Source organism: Cinclus cinclus, unplaced genomic scaffold (assembly GCF_963662255.1).
Source record: "Cinclus cinclus unplaced genomic scaffold, bCinCin1.1 SCAFFOLD_247, whole genome shotgun sequence".
Taxonomy (NCBI): domain Eukaryota; kingdom Metazoa; phylum Chordata; class Aves; order Passeriformes; family Cinclidae; genus Cinclus; species Cinclus cinclus.
This window is the reverse complement of record NW_026912172.1, coordinates 20,951-34,100: the sequence shown is the minus strand read 5'-3', so window position 1 is coordinate 34,100 and position 13,150 is coordinate 20,951. Positions and strand designations below refer to the sequence as shown.

The 13,150-nt window shown below is 52.2% G+C and overlaps 1 protein-coding gene across 1 annotated transcript; it reads left to right on the top strand.

The window, feature by feature from the left end:
- The first annotated feature begins 3,550 nt into the window (after positions 1 to 3,550).
- Positions 3,551 to 10,582, top strand: LOC134057544 (serine/arginine repetitive matrix protein 1-like). The gene is made up of 2 exons (XM_062514501.1): positions 3,551 to 7,289; positions 9,956 to 10,582. Exons 1-2 carry the CDS (start codon positions 6,519 to 6,521, stop codon positions 10,007 to 10,009), a joined length of 825 nt encoding a protein of 274 aa, XP_062370485.1. The 5' UTR covers positions 3,551 to 6,518; the 3' UTR covers positions 10,010 to 10,582.
- Positions 10,583 to 13,150: the final 2,568 nt, after the last annotated feature.

Sequence of the window (13,150 nt, the reverse complement as noted above, 5' to 3'; positions counted from 1 at the left end):
TCATCCCTCCCCACCTGCATTCTTCCTAGGTGTACGTTTTATTCAGCAGCATTCAGATGAGAGAGAGGAGCTCTGTTCCCATCAGCACGAAAGGAAAAAGTGTGCTCACACAGACCTAAGTTGTTTGGTCAAAAAATTCTTACTTTGGTTTGGTCCAAAAAATGTTATTCCTGTGTGCAAGCTCACGGGGAAGATTTTATTCAACAGCTCTCAGTGGGACATCAAAGCTCCACTTTCCCTTTTCTTGAACAGCCTGAGACCCAATATTACTTGATATCAATTTTATTACAGGCGTTTTGAACTTTTTGAAGAGCCAGAAGGATTGTTTGTGCATACGTGTGTCACTAATATCCCTCCTCTCTCCAATGCAGGATGGGGGGGGAAAAGGGCTGCAGAGCTTCCTACAAGGGGCTGTAAGTGCGAATAAAGAGGAGCCAGAGGTTTAGTTGATATGAATCACTGTTTCTGAAAAGAGCCTGATGGATTTCCTGATACCAAAACCAGTAGGAATAGGAGACTGAACTCGGGCATCGTGATGGTCTCCTTGGCTTTAAAAAGCTTTAATGGCTTTAAAGGGCATTTCTATCAGTCCTGGTTTATTTTTGTTCCCTTTCATTAAATTTTCAAATTAAAAAGCCCCGCTCCATCACTGCTGCTGTGATGTGTGACAAAAGCCCATCTTCCCTCCCCTGGGAACAGGTGAGAGATGGAACTAAACCCCAAAGGATTTTCTGCTCACTGATGGCACGTGAGTTTTCTTGGGAATCCTCTGCCAAATGTGGTCAGTTGTTCTTGAATGTGGCCATGCAGGGAGTCGAATGTGCCAGCCCAGATCTGCAAACATGCAGTGCCAGAAGGAGAACCTTTGAAATGTCACCTGGGATGTGTTCCACTGACTCACAAGTGGGTGCTGTGCCCAGGTCCCCTGTCCAAATCCTGGGCGGGCAGAAGCCAGGACTGCACATTGCTCGTGATATGAATTCAGTTTTGGGGAGGTTAAATACAAATGAGATGCCAGGGAGGGAATGGCTCCTACGTGTAAATATATTTGTCCTAAAGGAGCCCTGCCCAGTCTGACTGCTGCCCAGTGCTGCTCCCTGGCTGCACGCTCTCTTGGTGAGCCTCTGTCCTGCTGGCCGTGCCTTTTCTGTCCCCGTCCCCATGCCGCTCCTTGCCCGTCTTTACCCTCCCGAGCACGTGGTGTGGTCGATTCCTGCCTCCCGGTCCTGGTTTCCCTTTTTGTCTCTGTGTCCCTACGTCCTTGTTGTGTGTTTGGGACTCCGTCTTTTTGTCTGTCCTTCTCCGTGCCTCACTCGTGTTCCCGTTCTGTTCCCTGTGGCTCTGTGGTGCTCCCCGTGCCATTGTTTCCCCCGGGATCCTTGTGTCCCGTTCGCTGCCCCTGTTCTTTTTTAATCCCTCTCTCGTGCTGCCCATCCAGCATCCCTTTTTTGTGGATTTGTTGGTTTTTTTTTTTTCTCCATTTCAGCCTGCACCCCGATCTTCATTTTCTTTCCTGTGTCCTCTCTGCAGCCACTCTCTGCCTCGTGTCCTCTGCGTGTGTGGGGCTGAGGAGGAACTTTAGCCCTCCTGGGGGCTGCCCCTCCCCCCCCCCCCCCCCCCCCCTTTCCTTGTGCCAGCTGGGTCCCTTTTTGTGGGCATGGACCCGTGGGAGGGTTCCCATCAAGGGCCGTGCTGCCGTCCAGGGCAGCTGGAGCGGTTCTGTGCCTTCATTTTGGGGGTGAGGAAAGAAGGCTGAGGGGGGGACGGGGTGGAGACTCGGGGGGCTCCGATGTGTTTCAGGGCAGCCCGAGGTCCCCGGCAGAGGGAGCCACGCTGTGGCGCAGGAGCAGGGGAGTGGGGAATGGGGTGGGGGGGGTGGTGGGGGGGCGTGCTGGGTTCCCTCCCCCAGAGGGACCCACGGGTGCCAGGACATTCCCCGGGAGGGGTGGCCGTAGAATATATGAAAAATTTTTTTGTTTGTCTTCATTTCGTTAGACGAAGGCTTTCTTTAGTTTTGGCTGGGGTTTATTTTGGTGCATTCATTCAGGGGGATTTCCTGAAGGGATGGATCTCGTTGTTTCATCCCCCCCCCCCCCCCCCCCCCCCCCATCCCTTGTCTGTCTGTCTGTCCGTCCCCAAAGCGCCGCAGCCCCGGGCTGAGCTCGGCGGCAGTGCTGCCGCCTTGTGGGCACAGCGCGGTACTGCAGCCGTCGCCTGTCTCGGATCCAGCCCCACAGCGAGCAGTCCGGAGCAGAAGTGTGAAAGCTGGGATCCTTTGACTTCTGCCGGGGACTTAATTTTCTTTTCCTCTTCTTCTCTTCCAGGACCGGAGAAATGGTTCCACTCCTCCCATCTTTGCCAAAAGCTGTGCTGTTTGAGGAGCCAGAGCCAAGGTGCCTTCAGCACCAGGGCTCTGCACTGGAGGGCTCCCGGTCCTGACCGCGCAGGGTTCCCCTTTTCCTCCCCCCTGGGATGAAGTGTCTATGGAATCTGGGATCTGGGTGAAACTGCAGCTCTGCTGGTATCCAGGGACGTGAGGTTCCGGGGGACTGCGTTTCCCTGTGGCTTTCCAGGTCGGCAGGAGCCGGAGGAAATGGGGTGCCAGAGCCGTGCCCCATCAGGCCGTGTTTGCCTCTGAGGAACAGAGAGTCCGGGCTGAGGTGAGATTGCCAGGAGTGCTTGGATGGATGAGCTGTGCGGGGAACGGGGAGCTCGGAATCGCAGCTGCTGCTGGATCCATTGCCTTAGGTCTGCTCCGTCTGTGTCTGTGCCAAGTGGGATTTGTGCTGGGGAGAGAGGTGCTGTGGGGAGCCAAAGGTGGAGTAAATCCTCTGTGGGGATGGGCAGCGAAGGACTGAGTAGCAGGGAAAGGAGAGGATTTCTAAAGGATACGACTGTTTCTGCCAAGAGCGGGGTGGAGCAGCGATGGGGGTAGTTGGGTTTGGCCTGGGCTCTGTTATTCTTGGTGCAATTTTAAAATTCTGTCATGTGATTTACTGTCCGGGAGCTTTCGAACGAGAGCTGACCGAAATGTAGGTTAAGCCTTGGAAGTTGGGTCCGTTGACTGCAGCAGCTCGCCGAGGCTGGAGGACTGGGGTGATGGCTGCTCCCAGGAAAGGTTACTTATTTATTGATACTGTGTCACATTTCCCTCAGCGACTGCCAGCCCGGAATGGCTGTGAGTTGGTGCTCTTCTCAGTGGGGGATTGGAGAAGGTTTTGGCTGTAATTAGAAGTGGGAGAAAAATCCTGCTAAATAAAAGTCTCACCTCTGTCCCCCCTAAGTTATCCCAGTTTGTTCCAGCTTGGAGCTGCGCAGAAGTCAGGCAGGGGAAATGACATCAGGGATACAGCTGTCAGTTCCGAGGCAGAGAGAGAAGATGTAGCAGCCAAGGACAGGGGAGGGGGAAAGGTTTCAGAAAGCATTTCTGTGGTGTAATGAATGCCAATTTCTGCTTGCCCAGGGAGAAGAGGACGAACTCCCAGCCATTCAGGCCTGACAGTCCCCTGCAGCGAGAGCATACACTGGAAGAGTTCAGGGTCGAAGACAAGGCTGAGGGAAAATCCAGGCTATTTATAAGGGATGATGAGAGGTGGGTCCAGGGTGAGAATCCAGTGGGTAAAGGGAAAAGTGGTGTAAGGGAGAAGTAATACAGGGCAGGGGCCGATAAGGTAGGACGGGTGGAACAGTGCAGTGAACATAAACCAATGGGGGGGGGGGGGGGGTACAAGGATACAAGAACTTTCCAGAGCTGGGAGGAGACAAGGGATGACATAACTGGGAATAGAGGCAACCAATGGGAAATGAGGGTTATAAAGCTTTACCTTAAAGCTTTACCATGAAGAATTTTTAAAACCTTTGACAACCTTCTTAGGAGCTATTCTAAACTTAAACAAATGCCCTCCAAGGTCTGGGGCCACGGGCCAACTCCTCACCCAAAACACTGGTCTGGCTTGGGATGTCAGTCAGTCCGATTCCTACACTGGGCCTCTGCATGATATTCACCCAGAAGCTGCCTTTCAAGGACTGAAGTGGAACAAAAGGTATAAAAGAAATGTCATTCCCAGAGGGAAAATAGTTTCATTTCTCTTGTGTCTGCGTTTTTTTTTTTTTACAGTTACCTCAAAATTTCCGGATCCAGAACAGCTACTCTGAGTTTTGGTAGAGATTCCAAAGCAGGATACAGTAGGTTTCAAAGTACACCTTGGAAAATCAATTGTTTGTCTGCAGCATGCAGCATGTAGGTGTGATGTCTGTAACTGGTCTTAGTTGATGCAGAGGTACTTGGAAAAAAATGTTTAATCTTTCATCTCTCCCCACCTGCATTCTTCCTCAGTGTACTTTTTATTCAGCAGGACTCGGATGAGAGAGAGAGAGAGAGAGAGAGAGAGGGGAACTCTCTTCACATCAGCGTCAAAGGAAAAAGTGTTCAGCGACTTACAGTCGTAGTGACTGTTCTGTGTAAAAGCAGGATTGTTTTGCCATCAGACCTTGCGTGCCGTACCAGTCTGTGCGTTAACAGGTGTCTAAGAAAGGTCAAAAGGGAATAACTCCATGTCGTTCACTGGTGTGAATCTTGGTGGGGAGCAGAGCCGAGAGTTAACTGCAGTGAGGGGGAGGTTACTGAAGCCCCAGTTTGTTTCCAGTGAGCGTGGTGTTGTGGTGTTCAAAGTTACAGGTGCCTGCTGGCCTGGAGCTGGATACTTCTGCCTCTGCTTTCTTTGGGGGTTGATGATTCCTTATGTTTATGTTGGCGTGCCAGACAAATTGTTAAAGGTATTTCCATCAGACCTGGTTTGAATGTGTTACCCCTTCATTTAATTAAAAGAAAAAAAGCCCCGCTCCATCACTGCTGCTGTGATGTGTGACAAAAGCCCATCTTCCCTCCCCTGGGAACAGGTGAGAGATGGAACTAAACCCCAAAGGATTTTCTGCTCACTGATGGCACGTGAGTCTTCTTGGGAATTCTCTGCCAAATGTGGTCAGTTGTTTTTGAATGTGGCCATGCGGGGAGTCGAACGTGCCAGCCCAGATCTGCAAACATGCAGTGCCAGAAGGAGAAGCCTTGAAATGTAAACTGGGATTTATTCACCTGACTCGCAAGTGTGTGTGCTGTGCCCAGGTCCCCTGTCCAAATCCTGGGCGGGGAGAAGCCAGGACTGCACATTCCTTGTGATAGGAATTCAGGTTTTTTTGGGGGGGTCGGGGTGGGGGTTAAATACAAATGAGATGCCAGGGAGGGAATGGCTCCTACGTGTAAATATATTTGTCCTAGAGGAGCCCTGCGCAGTCTGACTGCTGCCCAGTGCTGCTCCCTGACTGTACCCTCTCTTGGTGAGCCTCTGCCCTGCTGGCCGTGTTTTTGTTTTCTGGTTTTGGCTTTTTGTTTTTGTTTTTTTTTTTTTTTTTAATTTCAGCCTGCACCCCGATCTTCATTTTCTTCCCGTGTCCTCTCTGCTGCCACTCTCCCTTTCTGCCTCGTGTCCTCTGTCTCTGGTTTATAATGTGTAGACTATATGGATATATGAATTCCACGTAAGTATGCCAAATATAAATAGAAAAATGAATTGAAATATAGTTTTAAAATAAAGGGGTTTTAATTTTCTGTTTTGTTAGAGGCCGGGCTTTTCCATAAATGATATAAAAATGTGAAGATATAGAATATATAAATGTGTGTGTGTGTGTGTGTGTGTATATACATATATATACACACACATAAAATACAAATGTTAGTAATATAAAGATTTCTTAATAAAAATAATATTGTACCCATGTTGTAATTGATGCCAATATACATTAAATTCAATATCCAAAAATAGGTATTGATTATGAATATAAATTAATTATTAACAAACATATATATATATCTATATATATATCTATATATATATATCTAATGGGTTTGGGGTTTTTTTAGTTTGTTCATGGCAGGGATTTTTTAGTTTGGGTCGGGTTTTTTTGGGGGGCATTCGTTTAGTAGGATTTTTTAAAGGGAGGGACCTCGATGTTTTTTGGCCCCTTGTCTCTCTGTCTGTGTGTGTGTCTCTCTGTCTGTGTCCCCCGTGTCCCCAAAGAGCCGCGGCCCCGGGCTGAGCTCGGCCGCAGTGCTGCCGCCTTGTGGGAAGAGATCGGTACTGCAGCCGTGCCCCGAAGCGGCGACCGGCTCCTCCTCGGCGCTGCTGCGGGAGGGCGGTGGGGCGCGAAATGGTGCGCGTGACCTTCTCAAGATGGCGGAGGGCCCAAGGTGACGATGCCGTTCCACTGGGACCGATGCGACGCTCGGGACGGCGGACGCAATAGGACCCCGGCAGAGATACGCTGGAGGGGGGGGGTTGTCCTTTTTTTCCCGCCCTTTTTTTGCCGTCCTATGTAGAAGGTCGGGTGAGTGATAGCCGGGTCGCCATCTTGGGAGTGGCACGCTGCAATTTCCGCCCTTCCTGGCTCCATCTTTGTTCCTGGCAGAAGCCACTTCCGGTGGCGTTGCCAGCGTTGTCGTGGTAACTGTAAAGCCCCAGATAATGGTGTCTCTTAAAGTCGCCTGCCTGAATCCGACCCCCGACGCTGATCGCGCGCTCTCCCGCCGCCTGTCCCACGAGCCATTTCCAGCACCGCTGACCAGTCCGCGCCCATCCGCGCCGCGTAAAAGGCGACGGAAAATCGCGCCGAGAACGCGGGATCGGTTTCGGGACCGGATTCAGGCAGGCGAGTTCAATAATCGCCAATGTAGGGGGCCTTCTTTTTCGCCTCCCGAAACAAAGATGGCGGAGGCACCGGAAATGGCTTCTGCCAGTACCAAAGATGGCGGCAGGGAAGGGCGGAAATTGCGTCTCGACCCTTCCCAAGATGGCGACTCAACCGTCACTCGCCCGACCTTCTGCATAGGGCGGCAAAAAAGGGGCGGGGAAAAAAGGACCCCCACGGGGTGTGGACTGCATTGCCTGCCCGCGACGCCGACGCCGATCCCTCCACCCCGGCGCGATTTTGCGCGGCGTTTCCCATCGTGCCCACACGGGCTGTGGGCTCAGCGGCGCCGCGGACGCGCGGGAGCCCGGCGGGCGCCGACAGGCAGCGGCGGGTCCGCCCCTCTCTCTGCCGGGGTCCTTCCACGGCCGCCGTCGCGGAGAGCGACTCCCGTCCCGCCGCGCCACCTCTCCGCGCTACCCGGTTCCGCTCCTGCCCGGGGAACGCATCGACGAAGGAAGAGCGGTCGCCCAGCTCCCGGAGCCATCGCCCTGCCCGCAGCCGGGAGCAGCCCGCAGGAGGAGGCAGCTGCTCTCTCTGCCGGAGAGGTGAGAGGGGCGCAAGGATGGGGCGGGGTGGGAACGCGGGCACGGGAGAATTCCCAGGCACAATTCCAGCTCCCCCTTTCAGCTGGCAGCAGCCCGGTGTCCTCTGCGTGTGGCAGCAGCTGCAGCGCTGGTTTGGAGCGAGTTTCCATGGCATTTTGTTGCAAAGGTGCCCCTTCCAGCCGGGTGCCCCGGCTGGGTTCCCTGGCTGGGAGAGCCCTTGAAGTAGCCAGAGGGAGCAGCTGCTGAGAATTCCGAGCCCGCTGTTCCTGTGGTTGTGGATACAGTGTTTCAGTAGTGTGTGCTTCTGTCCTATGTGCTGCTAGATGTACTTTGGAACAAGTTGACTCTTTCATCCCTCCCCACCTGCATTCTTCCTAGGTGTACGTTTTATTCAGCAGCATTCAGATGAGAGAGAGGAGCTCTGTTCCCATCAGCACGAAAGGAAAAAGTGTGCTCACACAGACCTAAGTTGTTTGGTCAAAAAATTCTTACTTTGGTTTGGTCCAAAAAATGTTATTCCTGTGTGCAAGCTCACGGGGAAGATTTTATTCAACAGCTCTCAGTGGGACATCAAAGCTCCACTTTCCCTTTTCTTGAACAGCCTGAGACCCAATATTACTTGATATCAATTTTATTACAGGCGTTTTGAACTTTTTGAAGAGCCAGAAGGATTGTTTGTGCATACGTGTGTCACTAATATCCCTCCTCTCTCCAATGCAGGATGGGGGGGAAAAGGGCTGCAGAGCTTCCTACAAGGGGCTGTAAGTGCGAATAAAGAGGAGCCAGAGGTTTAGTTGATATGAATCACTGTTTCTGAAAAGAGCCTGATGGATTTCCTGATACCAAAACCAGTAGGAATAGGAGACTGAACTCGGGCATCGTGATGGTCTCCTTGGCTTTAAAAAGCTTTAATGGCTTTAAAGGGCATTTCTATCAGTCCTGGTTTATTTTTGTTCCCTTTCATTAAATTTTCAAATTAAAAAGCCCCGCTCCATCACTGCTGCTGTGATGTGTGACAAAAGCCCATCTTCCCTCCCCTGGGAACAGGTGAGAGATGGAACTAAACCCCAAAGGATTTTCTGCTCACTGATGGCACGTGAGTTTTCTTGGGAATCCTCTGCCAAATGTGGTCAGTTGTTCTTGAATGTGGCCATGCAGGGAGTCGAATGTGCCAGCCCAGATCTGCAAACATGCAGTGCCAGAAGGAGAACCTTTGAAATGTCACCTGGGATGTGTTCCACTGACTCACAAGTGGGTGCTGTGCCCAGGTCCCCTGTCCAAATCCTGGGCGGGCAGAAGCCAGGACTGCACATTGCTCGTGATATGAATTCAGTTTTGGGGAGGTTAAATACAAATGAGATGCCAGGGAGGGAATGGCTCCTACGTGTAAATATATTTGTCCTAAAGGAGCCCTGCCCAGTCTGACTGCTGCCCAGTGCTGCTCCCTGGCTGCACGCTCTCTTGGTGAGCCTCTGTCCTGCTGGCCGTGCCTTTTCTGTCCCCGTCCCCATGCCGCTCCTTGCCCGTCTTTACCCTCCCGAGCACGTGGTGTGGTCGATTCCTGCCTCCCGGTCCTGGTTTCCCTTTTTGTCTCTGTGTCCCTACGTCCTTGTTGTGTGTTTGGGACTCCGTCTTTTTGTCTGTCCTTCTCCGTGCCTCACTCGTGTTCCCGTTCTGTTCCCTGTGGCTCTGTGGTGCTCCCCGTGCCATTGTTTCCCCCGGGATCCTTGTGTCCCGTTCGCTGCCCCTGTTCTTTTTTAATCCCTCTCTCGTGCTGCCCATCCAGCATCCCTTTTTTGTGGATTTGTTGGTTTTTTTTTTTTCTCCATTTCAGCCTGCACCCCGATCTTCATTTTCTTTCCTGTGTCCTCTCTGCAGCCACTCTCTGCCTCGTGTCCTCTGCGTGTGTGGGGCTGAGGAGGAACTTTAGCCCTCCTGGGGGCTGCCCCTCCCCCCCCCCCCCCCCCCCCCTTTCCTTGTGCCAGCTGGGTCCCTTTTTGTGGGCATGGACCCGTGGGAGGGTTCCCATCAAGGGCCGTGCTGCCGTCCAGGGCAGCTGGAGCGGTTCTGTGCCTTCATTTTGGGGGTGAGGAAAGAAGGCTGAGGGGGGGACGGGGTGGAGACTCGGGGGGCTCCGATGTGTTTCAGGGCAGCCCGAGGTCCCCGGCAGAGGGAGCCACGCTGTGGCGCAGGAGCAGGGGAGTGGGGAATGGGGTGGGGGGGGTGGTGGGGGGGCGTGCTGGGTTCCCTCCCCCAGAGGGACCCACGGGTGCCAGGACATTCCCCGGGAGGGGTGGCCGTAGAATATATGAAAAATTTTTTTGTTTGTCTTCATTTCGTTAGACGAAGGCTTTCTTTAGTTTTGGCTGGGGTTTATTTTGGTGCATTCATTCAGGGGGATTTCCTGAAGGGATGGATCTCGTTGTTTCATCCCCCCCCCCCCCCCCCCCATCCCTTGTCTGTCTGTCTGTCCGTCCCCAAAGCGCCGCAGCCCCGGGCTGAGCTCGGCGGCAGTGCTGCCGCCTTGTGGGCACAGCGCGGTACTGCAGCCGTCGCCTGTCTCGGATCCAGCCCCACAGCGAGCAGTCCGGAGCAGAAGTGTGAAAGCTGGGATCCTTTGACTTCTGCCGGGGACTTAATTTTCTTTTCCTCTTCTTCTCTTCCAGGACCGGAGAAATGGTTCCACTCCTCCCATCTTTGCCAAAAGCTGTGCTGTTTGAGGAGCCAGAGCCAAGGTGCCTTCAGCACCAGGGCTCTGCACTGGAGGGCTCCCGGTCCTGACCGCGCAGGGTTCCCCTTTTCCTCCCCCCTGGGATGAAGTGTCTATGGAATCTGGGATCTGGGTGAAACTGCAGCTCTGCTGGTATCCAGGGACGTGAGGTTCCGGGGGACTGCGTTTCCCTGTGGCTTTCCAGGTCGGCAGGAGCCGGAGGAAATGGGGTGCCAGAGCCGTGCCCCATCAGGCCGTGTTTGCCTCTGAGGAACAGAGAGTCCGGGCTGAGGTGAGATTGCCAGGAGTGCTTGGATGGATGAGCTGTGCGGGGAACGGGGAGCTCGGAATCGCAGCTGCTGCTGGATCCATTGCCTTAGGTCTGCTCCGTCTGTGTCTGTGCCAAGTGGGATTTGTGCTGGGGAGAGAGGTGCTGTGGGGAGCCAAAGGTGGAGTAAATCCTCTGTGGGGATGGGCAGCGAAGGACTGAGTAGCAGGGAAAGGAGAGGATTTCTAAAGGATACGACTGTTTCTGCCAAGAGCGGGGTGGAGCAGCGATGGGGGTAGTTGGGTTTGGCCTGGGCTCTGTTATTCTTGGTGCAATTTTAAAATTCTGTCATGTGATTTACTGTCCGGGAGCTTTCGAACGAGAGCTGACCGAAATGTAGGTTAAGCCTTGGAAGTTGGGTCCGTTGACTGCAGCAGCTCGCCGAGGCTGGAGGACTGGGGTGATGGCTGCTCCCAGGAAAGGTTACTTATTTATTGATACTGTGTCACATTTCCCTCAGCGACTGCCAGCCCGGAATGGCTGTGAGTTGGTGCTCTTCTCAGTGGGGGATTGGAGAAGGTTTTGGCTGTAATTAGAAGTGGGAGAAAAATCCTGCTAAATAAAAGTCTCACCTCTGTCCCCCCTAAGTTATCCCAGTTTGTTCCAGCTTGGAGCTGCGCAGAAGTCAGGCAGGGGAAATGACATCAGGGATACAGCTGTCAGTTCCGAGGCAGAGAGAGAAGATGTAGCAGCCAAGGACAGGGGAGGGGGAAAGGTTTCAGAAAGCATTTCTGTGGTGTAATGAATGCCAATTTCTGCTTGCCCAGGGAGAAGAGGACGAACTCCCAGCCATTCAGGCCTGACAGTCCCCTGCAGCGAGAGCATACACTGGAAGAGTTCAGGGTCGAAGACAAGGCTGAGGGAAAATCCAGGCTATTTATAAGGGATGATGAGAGGTGGGTCCAGGGTGAGAATCCAGTGGGTAAAGGGAAAAGTGGTGTAAGGGAGAAGTAATACAGGGCAGGGGCCGATAAGGTAGGACGGGTGGAACAGTGCAGTGAACATAAACCAATGGGGGGGGGGGGGGTACAAGGATACAAGAACTTTCCAGAGCTGGGAGGAGACAAGGGATGACATAACTGGGAATAGAGGCAACCAATGGGAAATGAGGGTTATAAAGCTTTACCTTAAAGCTTTACCATGAAGAATTTTTAAAACCTTTGACAACCTTCTTAGGAGCTATTCTAAACTTAAACAAATGCCCTCCAAGGTCTGGGGCCACGGGCCAACTCCTCACCCAAAACACTGGTCTGGCTTGGGATGTCAGTCAGTCCGATTCCTACACTGGGCCTCTGCATGATATTCACCCAGAAGCTGCCTTTCAAGGACTGAAGTGGAACAAAAGGTATAAAAGAAATGTCATTCCCAGAGGGAAAATAGTTTCATTTCTCTTGTGTCTGCGTTTTTTTTTTTTTACAGTTACCTCAAAATTTCCGGATCCAGAACAGCTACTCTGAGTTTTGGTAGAGATTCCAAAGCAGGATACAGTAGGTTTCAAAGTACACCTTGGAAAATCAATTGTTTGTCTGCAGCATGCAGCATGTAGGTGTGATGTCTGTAACTGGTCTTAGTTGATGCAGAGGTACTTGGAAAAAAATGTTTAATCTTTCATCTCTCCCCACCTGCATTCTTCCTCAGTGTACTTTTTATTCAGCAGGACTCGGATGAGAGAGAGAGAGAGAGAGAGAGAGAGGGGAACTCTCTTCACATCAGCGTCAAAGGAAAAAGTGTTCAGCGACTTACAGTCGTAGTGACTGTTCTGTGTAAAAGCAGGATTGTTTTGCCATCAGACCTTGCGTGCCGTACCAGTCTGTGCGTTAACAGGTGTCTAAGAAAGGTCAAAAGGGAATAACTCCATGTCGTTCACTGGTGTGAATCTTGGTGGGGAGCAGAGCCGAGAGTTAACTGCAGTGAGGGGGAGGTTACTGAAGCCCCAGTTTGTTTCCAGTGAGCGTGGTGTTGTGGTGTTCAAAGTTACAGGTGCCTGCTGGCCTGGAGCTGGATACTTCTGCCTCTGCTTTCTTTGGGGGTTGATGATTCCTTATGTTTATGTTGGCGTGCCAGACAAATTGTTAAAGGTATTTCCATCAGACCTGGTTTGAATGTGTTACCCCTTCATTTAATTAAAAGAAAAAAAGCCCCGCTCCATCACTGCTGCTGTGATGTGTGACAAAAGCCCATCTTCCCTCCCCTGGGAACAGGTGAGAGATGGAACTAAACCCCAAAGGATTTTCTGCTCACTGATGGCACATGAGTCTTCTTGGGAATTCTCTGCCAAATGTGGTCAGTTGTTTTTGAATGTGGCCATGCGGGGAGTCGAACGTGCCAGCCCAGATCTGCAAACATGCAGTGCCAGAAGGAGAAGCCTTGAAATGTAAACTGGGATTTATTCACCTGACTCGCAAGTGTGTGTGCTGTGCCCAGGTCCCCTGTCCAAATCCTGGGCGGGGAGAAGCCAGGACTGCACATTCCTTGTGATAGGAATTCAGGTTTTTTTGGGGGGGTCGGGGTGGGGGTTAAATACAAATGAGATGCCAGGGAGGGAATGGCTCCTACGTGTAAATATATTTGTCCTAGAGGAGCCCTGCGCAGTCTGACTGCTGCCCAGTGCTGCTCCCTGACTGTACCCTCTCTTGGTGAGCCTCTGCCCTGCTGGCCGTGTTTTTGTTTTCTGGTTTTGGCTTTTTGTTTTTGTTTTTTTTTTTTTTTTTAATTTCAGCCTGCACCCCGATCTTCATTTTCTTCCCGTGTCCTCTCTGCTGCCACTCTCCCTTTCTGCCTCGTGTCCTCTGTCTCTGGTTTATAATGTGTAGACTATATGGA